The sequence below is a fragment of the Neolamprologus brichardi genome, chromosome 12, assembly GCF_056152115.1.
Source record: "Neolamprologus brichardi isolate AB-2024 chromosome 12, ASM5615211v1, whole genome shotgun sequence".
Classification (NCBI taxonomy): domain Eukaryota; kingdom Metazoa; phylum Chordata; class Actinopteri; order Cichliformes; family Cichlidae; genus Neolamprologus; species Neolamprologus brichardi.
Genome location: NC_142115.1, coordinates 31,210,210 through 31,222,871, shown reverse-complemented (window position 1 = coordinate 31,222,871; position 12,662 = coordinate 31,210,210). Strand labels below are relative to the sequence as shown.

The 12,662-nt window shown below is 37.7% G+C and overlaps 1 protein-coding gene across 2 annotated transcripts in view; it reads left to right on the top strand.

Annotated features, from left to right (window-relative positions):
* Nucleotides 1-519: 519 nt before the first annotated feature.
* Nucleotides 520-12,662, top strand: part of nf2a (NF2, moesin-ezrin-radixin like (MERLIN) tumor suppressor a) — a 30,268-nt gene continuing 18,125 nt past the window's right edge. Inside the window, exons 1-5 of one of the 2 annotated variants that reach the window (XM_006803855.3) lie at nucleotides 520-620; nucleotides 900-1,217; nucleotides 2,303-2,428; nucleotides 2,541-2,663; nucleotides 5,432-5,515. In XM_006803855.3, coding sequence (XP_006803918.1) covers nucleotides 1,104-1,217; nucleotides 2,303-2,428; nucleotides 2,541-2,663; nucleotides 5,432-5,515 — 447 coding nt within the window. In that variant the 5' untranslated portion in view covers nucleotides 520-620; nucleotides 900-1,103. Of the gene's footprint in view, nucleotides 1,218-2,302; nucleotides 2,429-2,540; nucleotides 2,664-5,431; nucleotides 5,516-12,662 lie in introns of both variants that reach the window. The other variant, XM_035913413.2, reaches the window with a different exon arrangement.

The following is a 12,662-nucleotide window of genomic DNA, read 5'->3' as shown; positions in this document are numbered from 1 at the left end:
TTTATGGTAGATAGTTATTGCATGAGGTACTGGTGGGTTACTGGTGTTGATTTCCAGGAAAGAGATCCTGTATTTAGAACAGATGCATTTGTTCTTCAAGAATCCACTGCTCAAATGCCCAAGATTAGCTGATATCGTTTTTCTTTAATTTAAATGTTAATTAATTAATTACTTAATTAATTTTACTGCCCAGTACTTTAAAATCAAATATATTCAGATTATGATCCAATTTCACAGACTAAAGCAGCTGCTTCTCATAACTGAGACGCAAAAATACAACAACATTTCTATTGATCACCAGAATAGTTGTGGATTTAGTCACCACAAAGTGAACCCCTTGAGCTTGTCTTAGAGTAAGAAAGCAAAGTGCATGCAAATATTCATTTATAATGGCTAAGCCATAAATAGCATTCTGCCATAAAACAAAATGACATTTTATGTCAATGCCATTATTATGTACTACGTTGTCATTACAACATTTTGGGCGGTACCCGAATGCATCATTGGATGAGATGGCTAACAAGTGGTTAGCAGCGGTTAGCTGGTGTTTCGCTTCCTTTTTAGCGTAGTTCATGTGTAACAAGTTACGTGTTTTGACGTCTCCAGACGGAATGATTTGGGTGAGACGCATAAATGTGAACATTATCGTATTTCTTACGGATCTATTTAAAGTTGTCGCCACTTAAGGGTTCATATTATATGTAACTTTAGTTAGCTAACTAATAGCAAGCCTAAGACACTACGCTGTATTTATCTGCTTGGGATGAATGTATTGATAATTTTCTTTTTGGGAGTTAAAGGGAAAAATAACATAAATACGTAATTGCGGGACAACAGTAGAGCAATAACATGCCAGTTAAAGTCTTAAAAACTCATGTAACTCTCGTTTGAGCATCCAGCGATAGATGAACGATAAATACTAAGTCTGGAAAGTCACATGCACAGCTGTGCTCATCTTTCAACTATGCCGGATGACTCGTCTTCTGTTTCCACCAGAGAGTTAAAAAAGTTAATCAAAATGGCTTGACCGTGCACTCAGTTTGTAGGTAAGTGTAGAAGCGACTTTGAACAATTGAATTGTTAGTTTTTTTGAACTGTTCGCCATGGCAAGTGCCTTTGCAGCAAAAATGGGATTTAACTCGCTGATGAGAAAACAAGCGAAAACCTTCAACGTCAGGATCTCCACAATGGAATCGGACCTGGAGTTCAGCTGCGAGGTGAGACTAATCTTAAATCCATTCAGCTTGAGCCAAGACTTTTCGACATTTGTAGTGACCGTGGCCACAACGCCAGGTACAGCTAATAACGACTAGTTACTAATTGCTATGCATTGTAATGCATTTACAACTGCACTTAATGCTTGATAAGAATCTAATGGCTACAGTAACTGAATGGGTACAGGTGTCCGTTCCTTTTTAAGATAAACAATTAGCACTTTTCGACACTAGATGGCAGCAGTCAACTGTGACCCATGAACTGAACAGCTGTAGCTGATATTATGGTGATATCAGCTATAGTTTATATATAATATTATATATAAACATATAACAGATAATCATCTGTTACATGTTTATCTGTGTCTTCTGCACCAATGTGATCAGGGAAATAGTTGGTGGCAAAAGTCAGTGCATTATAAGGTTTGCTGAAGTTTATCTGCTACCAGAGATTTATGCTGCTTTTTAAAATGTAATTTTGGCCTTTATGTGGTGTTTTGGGTTTCTCAAATGACTTGGGGATATGTGAGACTTGAAAGGCTTCAAAATGACTTGCAGACACCATGCCTTTTTAAATTTTTACAAGGGAGGAACCCCACTAAACTTTAGAGATAGTAATTACACATAACAGCGTCATCCGAGTTACAGGTTTCTATTTTCTGTGCTAGGATGATGATTGTATCAATTATGGGTTGAAGAAAGACCACATAATAAGTATTGGTCATATAGACAGTGTTCTTTCAGCCTTGCATAGAAGTATTGCATGGTCAAGGTTGCCATTCCTTGTGCATGGAGAGTTTTTTATCCTATTCTTTTGCGGTTCTTAGGGAATTTTTTCATGCCAGCCTTGGAAGCACTTGACAGTAGCTTGCAACCCAAGTTAACTCAGAGGCTAGAGATGAAAGCCAATCTAAATTGGATATGTGTGTCTGATATGCCTCCCTCTTAGCACTCAGCAGGACGAGGAGAACATGTATGATTCTCTGCTTGGAACCCAGTGTTGTAATAGAAATGCCAGTATGACTAGATAACAAAGATGTAGGATATTATGAATGCAAAATTCCCTCTTATTTTTTTCTGTGTTACAGGTCAAATGGAAAGGAAAAGACCTTTTTGACTTGGTGTGCCGAACTCTTGGACTGAGAGAGACATGGTTCTTTGGTCTCCGGTATAACATCAAGGACACAGTTGCGTGGCTTAAAATGGACAAAAAGGTGACTGCTGCACTTACATTGTTCAAAAAAAACTATGTGCTATGTAAATGCTGTTAATATAGATATAGGAGTCATGACAATAAAAAAAAAAGTTGTTTATTTGTTGTTGCAGGTTCTAGATCAGGAGGTGCCAAAAGAAGAACCCATAACCTTTCACTTCCTGGCCAAGTTTTACCCTGAAAATGCAGAGGAGGAGCTAGTGCAAGATATCACACAACATCTCTTCTTTCTACAAGTAACTATACGCTGTTTATGTGCATCATTTTGTACATTTAGACATTTGTTCTCTCATTGTCAGTGTAAGTCAGGACATATGTAGTGCACACTGAAATATTTGATTTTAACAGATTTTTCTTTGGACTCTGGGTTTACTATGGAGATTTTGCTTGTCTCTGACATTATGTTATCTCAGCTGCTCTATAAGTCAAAATTACTGCAGGATATTAGCTACACAACATGCTTGTCTTGGAAGAACCGTGGATTTTGGATTATTAAATCCCCCCCCCCCAACAAACCTGCACCTAAAGCTTTGAAAATACTTTGCAACACAGAGATTATCCATTGCACCCTTGCACACCATGCCTTTGGCTAATGTGCTTTGTCTGTAACTTTCTTACTCTTCTAATCCAGTGGCAACAAGGCCTCTGAATCTATATTTTTCCCCCTAGGTTCTTGAGCAGAAGGCTCTGTAATATACTTTTTCTGTTCTCTAGGTCTGATTGTGTGCGGCCACTTGGAATCAATGCACAACGTATTACCACTATCCTTTCTATCCTTTTAATACTCTTCTAGGATTTCCCGGAGAGCCTGACACACCATTCCCCTCGCACAAGATAGGATTTGTAACTGTGTGCTTGTCGTCCAGTGCCACCGGCCACGTATATCAATTAATAGTTAGATTTTAAAGGCTCAGTTATTGGCCCAATTAATAACATATCCTCTATGGAATGTTTATCTCCCCTAACGCTCCCATCATATCTAGCCAAATGTGCTAGTTTAACGTGACTTTCAACTGCAGTGCATTCCAGTGTTTGGGTAGAGCACTTATCTACTTAAGGCATATAAAGTGTCTCTCTGTGTCCTTAATCTGTATAAAGGGAGTTGGAGTAATTTATTTATTCCAAAGGGAAGACCTTGCTTAAAAAAAGACAAGAGCAAAGAAATAACAGCAGTGCACAAGAGGTGCAGAGCTACAAGGGGAAATAAATACAAATGTGTAGTGAATTGCGTCGCTTGTCTTCCTATTACTTTGCTCTCATTAATTCCTATAATGTCAAGAGGTGCTCTCTGTTTAGTGTCACAGGCATGTCAGGTGGATTAGTCCTTATCAGAAATGGTCACCCACCCGTATAGAAACACACACACACGACACACATAGACACTTATCACATACTTTAGACCACTCGCACAAACAGACACATGCACATCTTTGTCACCTCAGCCTGTAATCTTAGCAACAACTTTGTCTCATTTGTAAACCAGATTCCAGCGTCAACCTCTGAGTGCCTGCCATAATTAGGGGCTGTCACCTCTGGCTCCACACCTTTGTTAGTTCAAAAACAAGAGAAGACAGCATGACTGGCTTTGCAAATTAATGAGGTTAAAAGCATAAAATTGTCTTATATAAGTACAGCTGAAGTATGTTTGCATCATCTAACCTTACCATTAGATTTTGTGCTCAGTATGCTGTTATGCAAGCATGAAACTCAGTTAGTTTGATAGGTGATGCTATTCAGGTAGTGACACCTAATGAGAAGCAGAACTTTTATCAGGAGGGACCTTGTTATAGGGGATTCATGCCCATTAAAAAAAGTCATATTAATATTGTGATCCTTGACAGTTAAGTCAACACTAAACATGCACCGGTCTTTCTGTAGGCTACAAACTCTTTACCACTCTTGACACTGAAAAGAGTGAATTCATAGACAGAACAGTTAATCCTGGAGATGCAGAAATAACACATATTATAAAAACGGGTGGTTCTCCTTTAGTTATCATTTGGTGCTTTTTTAGGACTTGTCATTAGGCTCTTCTGACTAGAAAGCTGGTATTCCTAGGGCATCTTAATGATCATATGAAATGGTGTTGTTTTATGTACATAGTTCCTGGCTCTGTCTAATAGGTCCCTATGTGACTATGATGTTTAAGTCTTACAATATTTATTTGGCTTCATCCTGTTTCCAGACCTCTCTGGAAAGTGATCAAATACCAAACACTGTAGCAGTGATAGTTGAAAGTTAAGTTACCTGGTTTGAAGACTATGCATTTATGTAAGGAAATAAACACATCCCTTGGCACTGTTGTTTTTAACCATCTTTGATCAAGCAAACACCTAATCTGCTTTGACGCACTGCCTTTATAATGGTAATATGCTCAAAGACACATAAAATTGACATTTTGTCATAATTGAAATAAAACAGATGAGTCACAAGAAATTGCTAAGTATGATTGTGGGAATCTCGTGAAATCAGGTTGAATCATGAAGGAAGAGACTCAGAAGATCAAGGAGAGCAAAGATGGTCGCATGTGTTGACATGATGTACTGCTACCCAATTGTGAAAGCTATTTCTGTCAGGGTATATTCATACTCATTCGTTCTACACATTTCAAGTGTTATTTAAGCAAGGTCCATGCCTCTCTTCACAAAATTAGGTAAGAAAGATGACTCTCAGGAAGAGATGAATAAGGACTGTTCTCTGAGGCTTTGAGCTGTCGGGTCACTGAGACCTTATCAAATGGAAAAATCTACTCTAAACAGAAAATGTCTTACAAGCTCACACCTTCATTTATGACAGCTTCATATTTATAAAGTTAGAATCTGTGGTTCCAGGTTTAGTACCAATGAATGGAAACTTTTTTCTGAAGTTAAATATGGAAACTGTCTGATTAAAAAGCCTGACATAGCCAGGGTCAGGCCCTCTTTTGTATGTACCAAGATCTCAAGAGCTTTCTATGGCCTTCAGAGGAAAAAAATAAAGCTGGTTATATTTCGGTACTCCTCAGGTGAAAAAGAAGATCCTTGACGAAGAGATTCATTGTCCCCCTGAGGCGTCTGTGCTGTTGGCCTCCTATGCAGTCCACGCTGAGGTAGGTACTCATTTTGGGACTTTGTGGATGCAGCTTACTAAAAACTTTCTAAAGATCTGAATGAACTTGTAAACAACATAGATTTATTTTATGGGATTTCAGAAGAAATGCCATTTTCTCTGTTCAGTACCTGAATTTAGTACTGCATGTACTGTTTACTCTTATGAACTGTGGGTTTGACTTCTATAATCTTCTCATATTTGGCTTCGCCTAGAGAAGCCATAAATCATCCAATGTGGATCCAGATTGCTGCTGTTCAGTTCTTGATAAGGACCAGAAGAGCATATTTCATTTTCCCTTGATAGTTCCAGTGTTTTTTGGCTGTTTTTACAAAACTAAGAGGTGGAATTTTATGAGCAGGAAGAAACTTGGTAAAAAAATCTCCTTGAGAGATCTAGGATAGTGGTAGGATATTAGAGCTCTGCCTTTTTCATGAGGTACTACACAACCTCAGATGAAATATACAAACCAAGAACCTAGCTACAAGCTTATTTTTTTAAATAAGTGTTCTAAAACATAGAATTAGCTACACTCCTAAAGCACCAGCCGGGTGTTGCAGCCACCCAGCAGGTGTGGAGGCAGCAGGAAATCTCAGCTAAATAAAATGGCACAATCCATTTTCATTAAACAGTAGCATGACATTCGTTACTAAACAGGTGTGAAAGAATAGTCCATTGTTCAGTTTCATGGCTTTAGCACTTTGCTCTTTTAAGTAAGGTGTACAAGCTGTAACAAGAACAAGGAACTTTGTAGTAATAGGGGTTATCAACTTGAAGGATCCAATACTGTTGTGGAAAAGTCCTGCAGTTGGAGGCAATTGGTTTCCCGACAGAGAAGCCATAAATCACCCTTAATTGATCCAGATTGCTGCTGTCTAAGTTACAAAAGTGAAGTAGGTTGGGTATATTGAGGTCTTCTTCAAAGGCAAGACTATGATGATGCATGAGATCGATAGGGTGACTGATGGATTACGTGGTTATGCTCTGATTCTGCTTGTGTTGGTTGGTAGTTGTGTTTATGACATTCCAAACAACTTGCCAACAAGGAAGATGGAGACTGACCTCTGGTGGACAAACTATGTAACACTTACTCGTGACATGGTTGAAGGGTGTTTCTTCTGTCTCTTACTCAAATTCAGTAGTTCATTTATTGGTCGTTATAAATGCAGAAATGGATATATATCGGGAAATAGCAAATTTATAGGCCAGATAAGTTTCAGATCCTCAATAATTATTGTACTCTCTAGTTCTAACTAATAATATACATAAAAATACAAATGTTGTTAACTAATATGGAAGAAGCTTGTAGTAGAGCCATTTGTCTAGGAGCCGGTTATGGAATTGGCTGAACAGTCATTCAGATTGCTAGACTTGCGTAAATGTTTATTTAAACAAATTAAAGCCTGAGAAATTAGAATGTAATCAATGTGAATCATTGAAGATTCCCAAAATGGAAGAAAATGCAACTAATTGCACTGGTGGATTATTCATGCCAGCTCAAACTGACCTTTTCAGAGTGGCTTTTGCCAAGGGTTAGGTTTAGGGTTTAATTTAGTTTGTTTTTACTTAAGATTATTAAAATTACTTTGATGTCTGTTAGCTGGTGATATGTGTATGCTAGTCAATATTTTTTCACTGTTTATTTTTTCAGTACTTTACATGAAAGTAGGCATATTATCTCTATAATGTGCATTGCCCTGTATGAACTGTGCTCTGTTTTTATATGTCTTTGATCTATTGGTAAAGGATCACACATGTTACCTGTAGGCTATGGAAATCATTCCACAGAAAAGAACACACTTAATAAATGTCAAGCGATCTTAGTCGTCTTGGTTGAAGGATCCCATCTCTCTTAAACCCGCAAGAAAATGATCGGGAAACTGAGGTGCAGCTTTTGCTTGCTACCTCAAAGATTTGCCCAAGAGGGCTCAGAGACTTGCCTTTCCATGCCAATTTAACAGGGCTAGGTTAAAAGAGACTGTGTGGATCAAGAAAAGTCAGCAAATCAGCACAATCCCTGTGCTCCCCGGTATCAGCAACAGCATAACATACTGGTCCACAATCTGTTTTTTATTTAATCAGCAGTCCACTTTGGTTAGTGTCAGTTCGAATAAAATGGGATTGTAGAAGGGAGGCAGGTACTTGTTTAGTAGTGCAGCTGCTGAGAGGGTTTTGGCAGACGTTTCCCTTCTCCTTCTCTCATCATGAGCTTTTTTTGTCCATAACCACTGTGCAGACAGTGAAGTAGAGTATATCACACAGTGGGATCTACTTTGGTGCTCTGGCTCATCTTTAATCATGATTATGCCACTCTGAAGACAGCAATAGGAGGAGAGTAAAGGCTTATTCAAGACCGCTTTAATGTTTAAAAGAGAATTTCTTTATAATGTGGATCATAGCTCTGTTCAGGTCACACAGAATTCTTCTGTGTAATCAGTTTTAAAGGTTAGTAGAAAGTGCTGTATAACTCACAGTGAACGCAGTGGGAAGCTAGAAAAGCTAACATTACCATGCATGAGTTGTAAAGAATGCGCAAATAGAGCAGAAAATAGAGGGTGGCGAAATTTGTGTGTAGTCAGAGACTCTTGATTCTTTTGCAACTATTTCACCTGTGCATGGGCACAGAGTAATTTTCATACAGTGAATTCAAAGAATATAAAATAATTAAAATACTCAAAGGCATAACCAGCACTATTTTCATCAGTGATTAATCTGACAGTAACATTCATCATGGTCTTGCCGATGGTCAATAAAATGCCCACTGCAATTTAATCAAGGCCAAGGTGAAGTCTTATGTCAGAGACTTCAGACTGTTTCACAGTCATGACTTGCACTTAGATGTAGAATACATATAATGGTTTCTAGAAGTTTCCACCTCACACTCGCATACAGATCAGAAAAATGTGAAAATGTATAAAATAATTATTAGTTACTGGATTTGAGATCTATACCTGCTGCCCTGTGCTTATGTGTGTGTGTGTGGATTTTACAGTTGTGAAAAATTCAGTACACTCCATGGAAATTGTTCTTTTTTATAGAAGTTAAACTTTGATCATCTCTTAAGCTGCACATATTAACCTGTCAGGGTTTTCAGTCTTTTATGTCAGTGTCTGATGTTTTCAACTCAGTGAATGATATTTCAAAAGAAATAATATAACATTTCAAAAAACTTGTTCTGGAATATCAGAAAGTAGAGAAATAGAGAAATGCAATATGCATTCAAGAGATTGATCCGTAATATAATTTGTTGACGGAGTATCGTCATTAAACGGTGAACTTGGTATCAAAGGAAAGCTCACTTTGTTAACTGACAGTAAATGTTAAATCTTATAAATATATAAACCTTTAGCTTTTTTTTTGCTGCTAACAAAACTATATTCTTGAAATTCCATAAGAAAATAAGCATAAATTAGTCTCTAATAAACTTTTTTTTAATGATAAAGACAACATTCCTCTTTGAACTTTGGGGATATCTACTGTTGGTTTCAATTGTACACAGTTGTACACGTTGGACTTTGTGTGTTCTATATGTTCTTTATTGTATCCATTTTCTAAACTTCTTATCAGGGAACACAGCGGCCTGAGTAATGGAATGATGAGCTGGAAGGGAAAATCCCTAAAAAAAAAAAAAAAATCTGCATATTTTACATCTAAGTGAAAGATTCTTTCAAGTCTACGATTGTGGGAAAAATCAGAAGTCTTTAAATTGAAGACATGACCTTGGTGGGCATTTTTTTGACCATCTGATGATGAACCATGGACCAAGACCATGATAATTATTTTTTAGATAATAACTGATGAAAATAGCCCTGGAGACTTTTTGGTCATTTTCAGAATTTCATTAGGGAAGAGAAAACAGATAAGTTGCACACCTCTACATTTTTTGAATCCATTAAAATAAACTTAGAGGGTTCAGACTAGATGCCAGTGACAACTTTTTGTTATTGAAGGGTGGTATGTTTTCATGCCAGCATCTAAAGAACTCTATGATTGTGGAATCTTGTGAGTCTGGAATAAAAGTCATCTAAAAGACTTGTCTTGGATTGGTTGCCCCAATGTATTCAGCCCAAAAGTACACTGTTTAATGTCTGTAAGATCACCAACATGTCCTCAATATCTGCAGGTAATTCTCACAGCTGCTGGCTGGTTTGAAAGTGCATGTGTATACAGCCAGAAAGAGATTGCAGAAATTTGACCTGCATGGGTGGCATGCCAGGAAAAAAGCCTTTTATGATGAAAATGGTTTGGGGTTGAGTCACTGCCTCAGGAACTGGGCAGCTTGCAGTCATTGATTCAGCTTTGAATTCTGCATCAAATCAGAACATACTTAAAGATAACGTGAGACCACATATCCAAAGCTGTTGTCAGAAACAGTGGGCAATTATTCAAAAATGACTTTAAGAAATGATTCCTGGTGAAGGGAACAATCCTAGCTTATGTATTAAATATTTCCACAGATATTAAAAGTATTCATATTTAACAATTCATGGTGACTTTGCACCCTTTGCAAAGTCAGTTTCAGTTTCTTCCCTCTGGATGAAAGTTTCTGGTCCCAAAATGTTAAACAACAAGGTTTAAGAACAGCTTTGTTCAGCAGCCATCACACAGATGAATAAATTATAGCTTTGTTACTTTATGGATTACATGATGCTCAAAACTATTATTCGTTTTTAGTATTTTGTACTACGCTTATCTGTTGTCTGTTGTGTCTGTATTGAGAGTGTGCATGTGAGGATCGATGATTTACAACTGCAAACTAGACCTACCTACGGGTACAAATAAAGTAACCTGAACATGAACCTTTTATTGGGAGATTACTGGAAAATTTCATTTTTCAAAGCCGGTAGTGTCCATAGGATAGTCTTACTTTTTCAGCCTTTGTAGGTCTGCATAAGTTTCACTGTGTCCTTTTTTATATCCTAAGCAAGTGCAGTGCTAGAAGGGAGTGTTGACATGGAATTTCAACAAGAAGCCACCCTGGAAAAAATGTGCAGGCAGTCATTTTGGCACAGAGGGTATGTAGGGAATGAGACTGAATCACTCAGCCATTTGTAGTACGTGTCGTGCTGAGTGGGGAGGGATATGAGAAGCTAAAAGGCATGAAAGACACAGGTGGGAATAGCTCTGTTTTACAGGTGGCTTTCACAAAACATGTACTAATATATATTTTTTGAAAATCCTGAGCCATAATCTACTTACTTGGTAGTTGTATCCCAGTCTGGGTTTTATGGGACAGATACAATTATTTCAAATATGTCTCTTTTTTCAGTTTCAATCTGGTTATTCAGTATTCATTGGAAGTTGTCAGCTTTGCCTTGAAAGTATTAAAATTCTACCTGTCCAAAGTGTTATAATGGGTAATCCTACCGCAGTCAGGTCATCTAGCATTAACATTTGTGACACCGAGGCAGGGAACTGTGGAAAAAATGATATAGACAACAAGCTGGTGAAACACATCAGGTTAATCCCCTTTTGCAGTCGTTCACTGTAGCAACAAGTAACTGGAAAAGCTTAGCTATGAAACCAGAAAGTATTTTTTATTTATTTGTCATTGTTGTTACTTATATTATTCCGACTGTAGTGCACATGGGTTAGGCTGAAGCATGTTTAAATATGATGACTTAAATGAACAAAGCCTTTCCCTGTTGGCTTCTTGTTTTTGCCAGACAGAGTGAGATTCAACCCTTGTTGTTTCAGCCAGATAAACCCGTTTTGTAAAGCTTTTATTGCACTTGTAGTAATGTAACAAGTTGTCTCTAATTTGAGTAACACTCTTCTTCTCTACCCGACTGTGCTACATGTGTTTGGTAGGGTTTTACTCAGTGAGTGTAAACAGTTATACCAGGAAACATCAAGCTAATTTACTAATGTGAGAGCAGTTTGAAGCGCTCTGACACAAGCGTGTTGATGTCATGAAATATTGCACTTGCGTGGTCGATATGTAATCTTATTTTGTTGCCAAGATAATTGCTGGGTGCCAAAAAGATGTGATCATAATGACTGCCTGGACTTAGGTAAATGAGCAATTTGAGCTAAATACTGAGGCCTACTTACTGTTACAATTTGATGACATGGTAATTAAAGTAAATGCAATGTTTAAGATTTTCTTCATCTCTTTGTGCAAGCATCTTAAAATTGCCATTTAGCACACAACTGTCTGAGAATTGTTGGAATCCATAGAACATTTGCTGTGCTGGTGTGAGAAAATCTGTGTTTTTCATTTTTTATTGGTTTTCTTTACGTGGAATAGTGTGATAAATTCCCTTCTTCTGTTGTATTTGGGGTTTATTGAATATAATGTCCATTAATTAGCCGTTGCAGACTGCAGAGCTGCTGTTGGCAGTCATCAGTTAAAGATATTGACAAAAAGCTATCTTGGACAGTCGATTACCACAGGTAGTTTGGGGTTGTTTTGAAATAATTGGAAGGTAAGTAATCAGAACGTATCTGAGAGCATTGTCACTGGCAAAATATCACCGTGTCTGTCACTGAGCTGAAGCCCAGTGGAGCCACAAAACCTTAATAAGTCTATATATCATCAATTATGAAGCAATTACAAACAAGCAGGTGTTGAACCTCGGGAGCAGACGTGGGAAGATGGGAAACTGAAATAAAGGGATCTAATTAAATGGCCATTGGCTTCACCAGTCTGTTAGTCACTGCAGTGGTGTTCAGGCTTTGCAGGCATATTACATTCAGGTCTGTTAAATACTGTTTTCACGCTATTGTGCACAAAAATAATATAAAAATACCAATATTAAAGCTTTAATCACAACCAAACAAAGTATTTGTTAATTTTACTTTGTTATAGACAGACACATGGTCAAAAGATAGACACTTAAAGTGCAAAAGATCATTGCGTTGAAAATTGCATTTCAAAGCTCATGTCATTGTTTATGGATGTATTTTTTATTGAATGCAACATCAAAGTACATGGTTTTGGTTCCTAATTTCTCAGTTTCTTTGTCCATCCATCCACTTCTGCTTATCCTTTTTCAGGGTCGCGGGGGGCGCTGGAGCCTATCCCAGCTGTCATAGGGCGAGAGGCAGGGTACACCCTTGACAGGTCGCCAGTCTGTCGCAGGGCTAACACACAGGGACAGACAACCATTCACACTCACATTCATTCGCACATTCACACCTAGTGA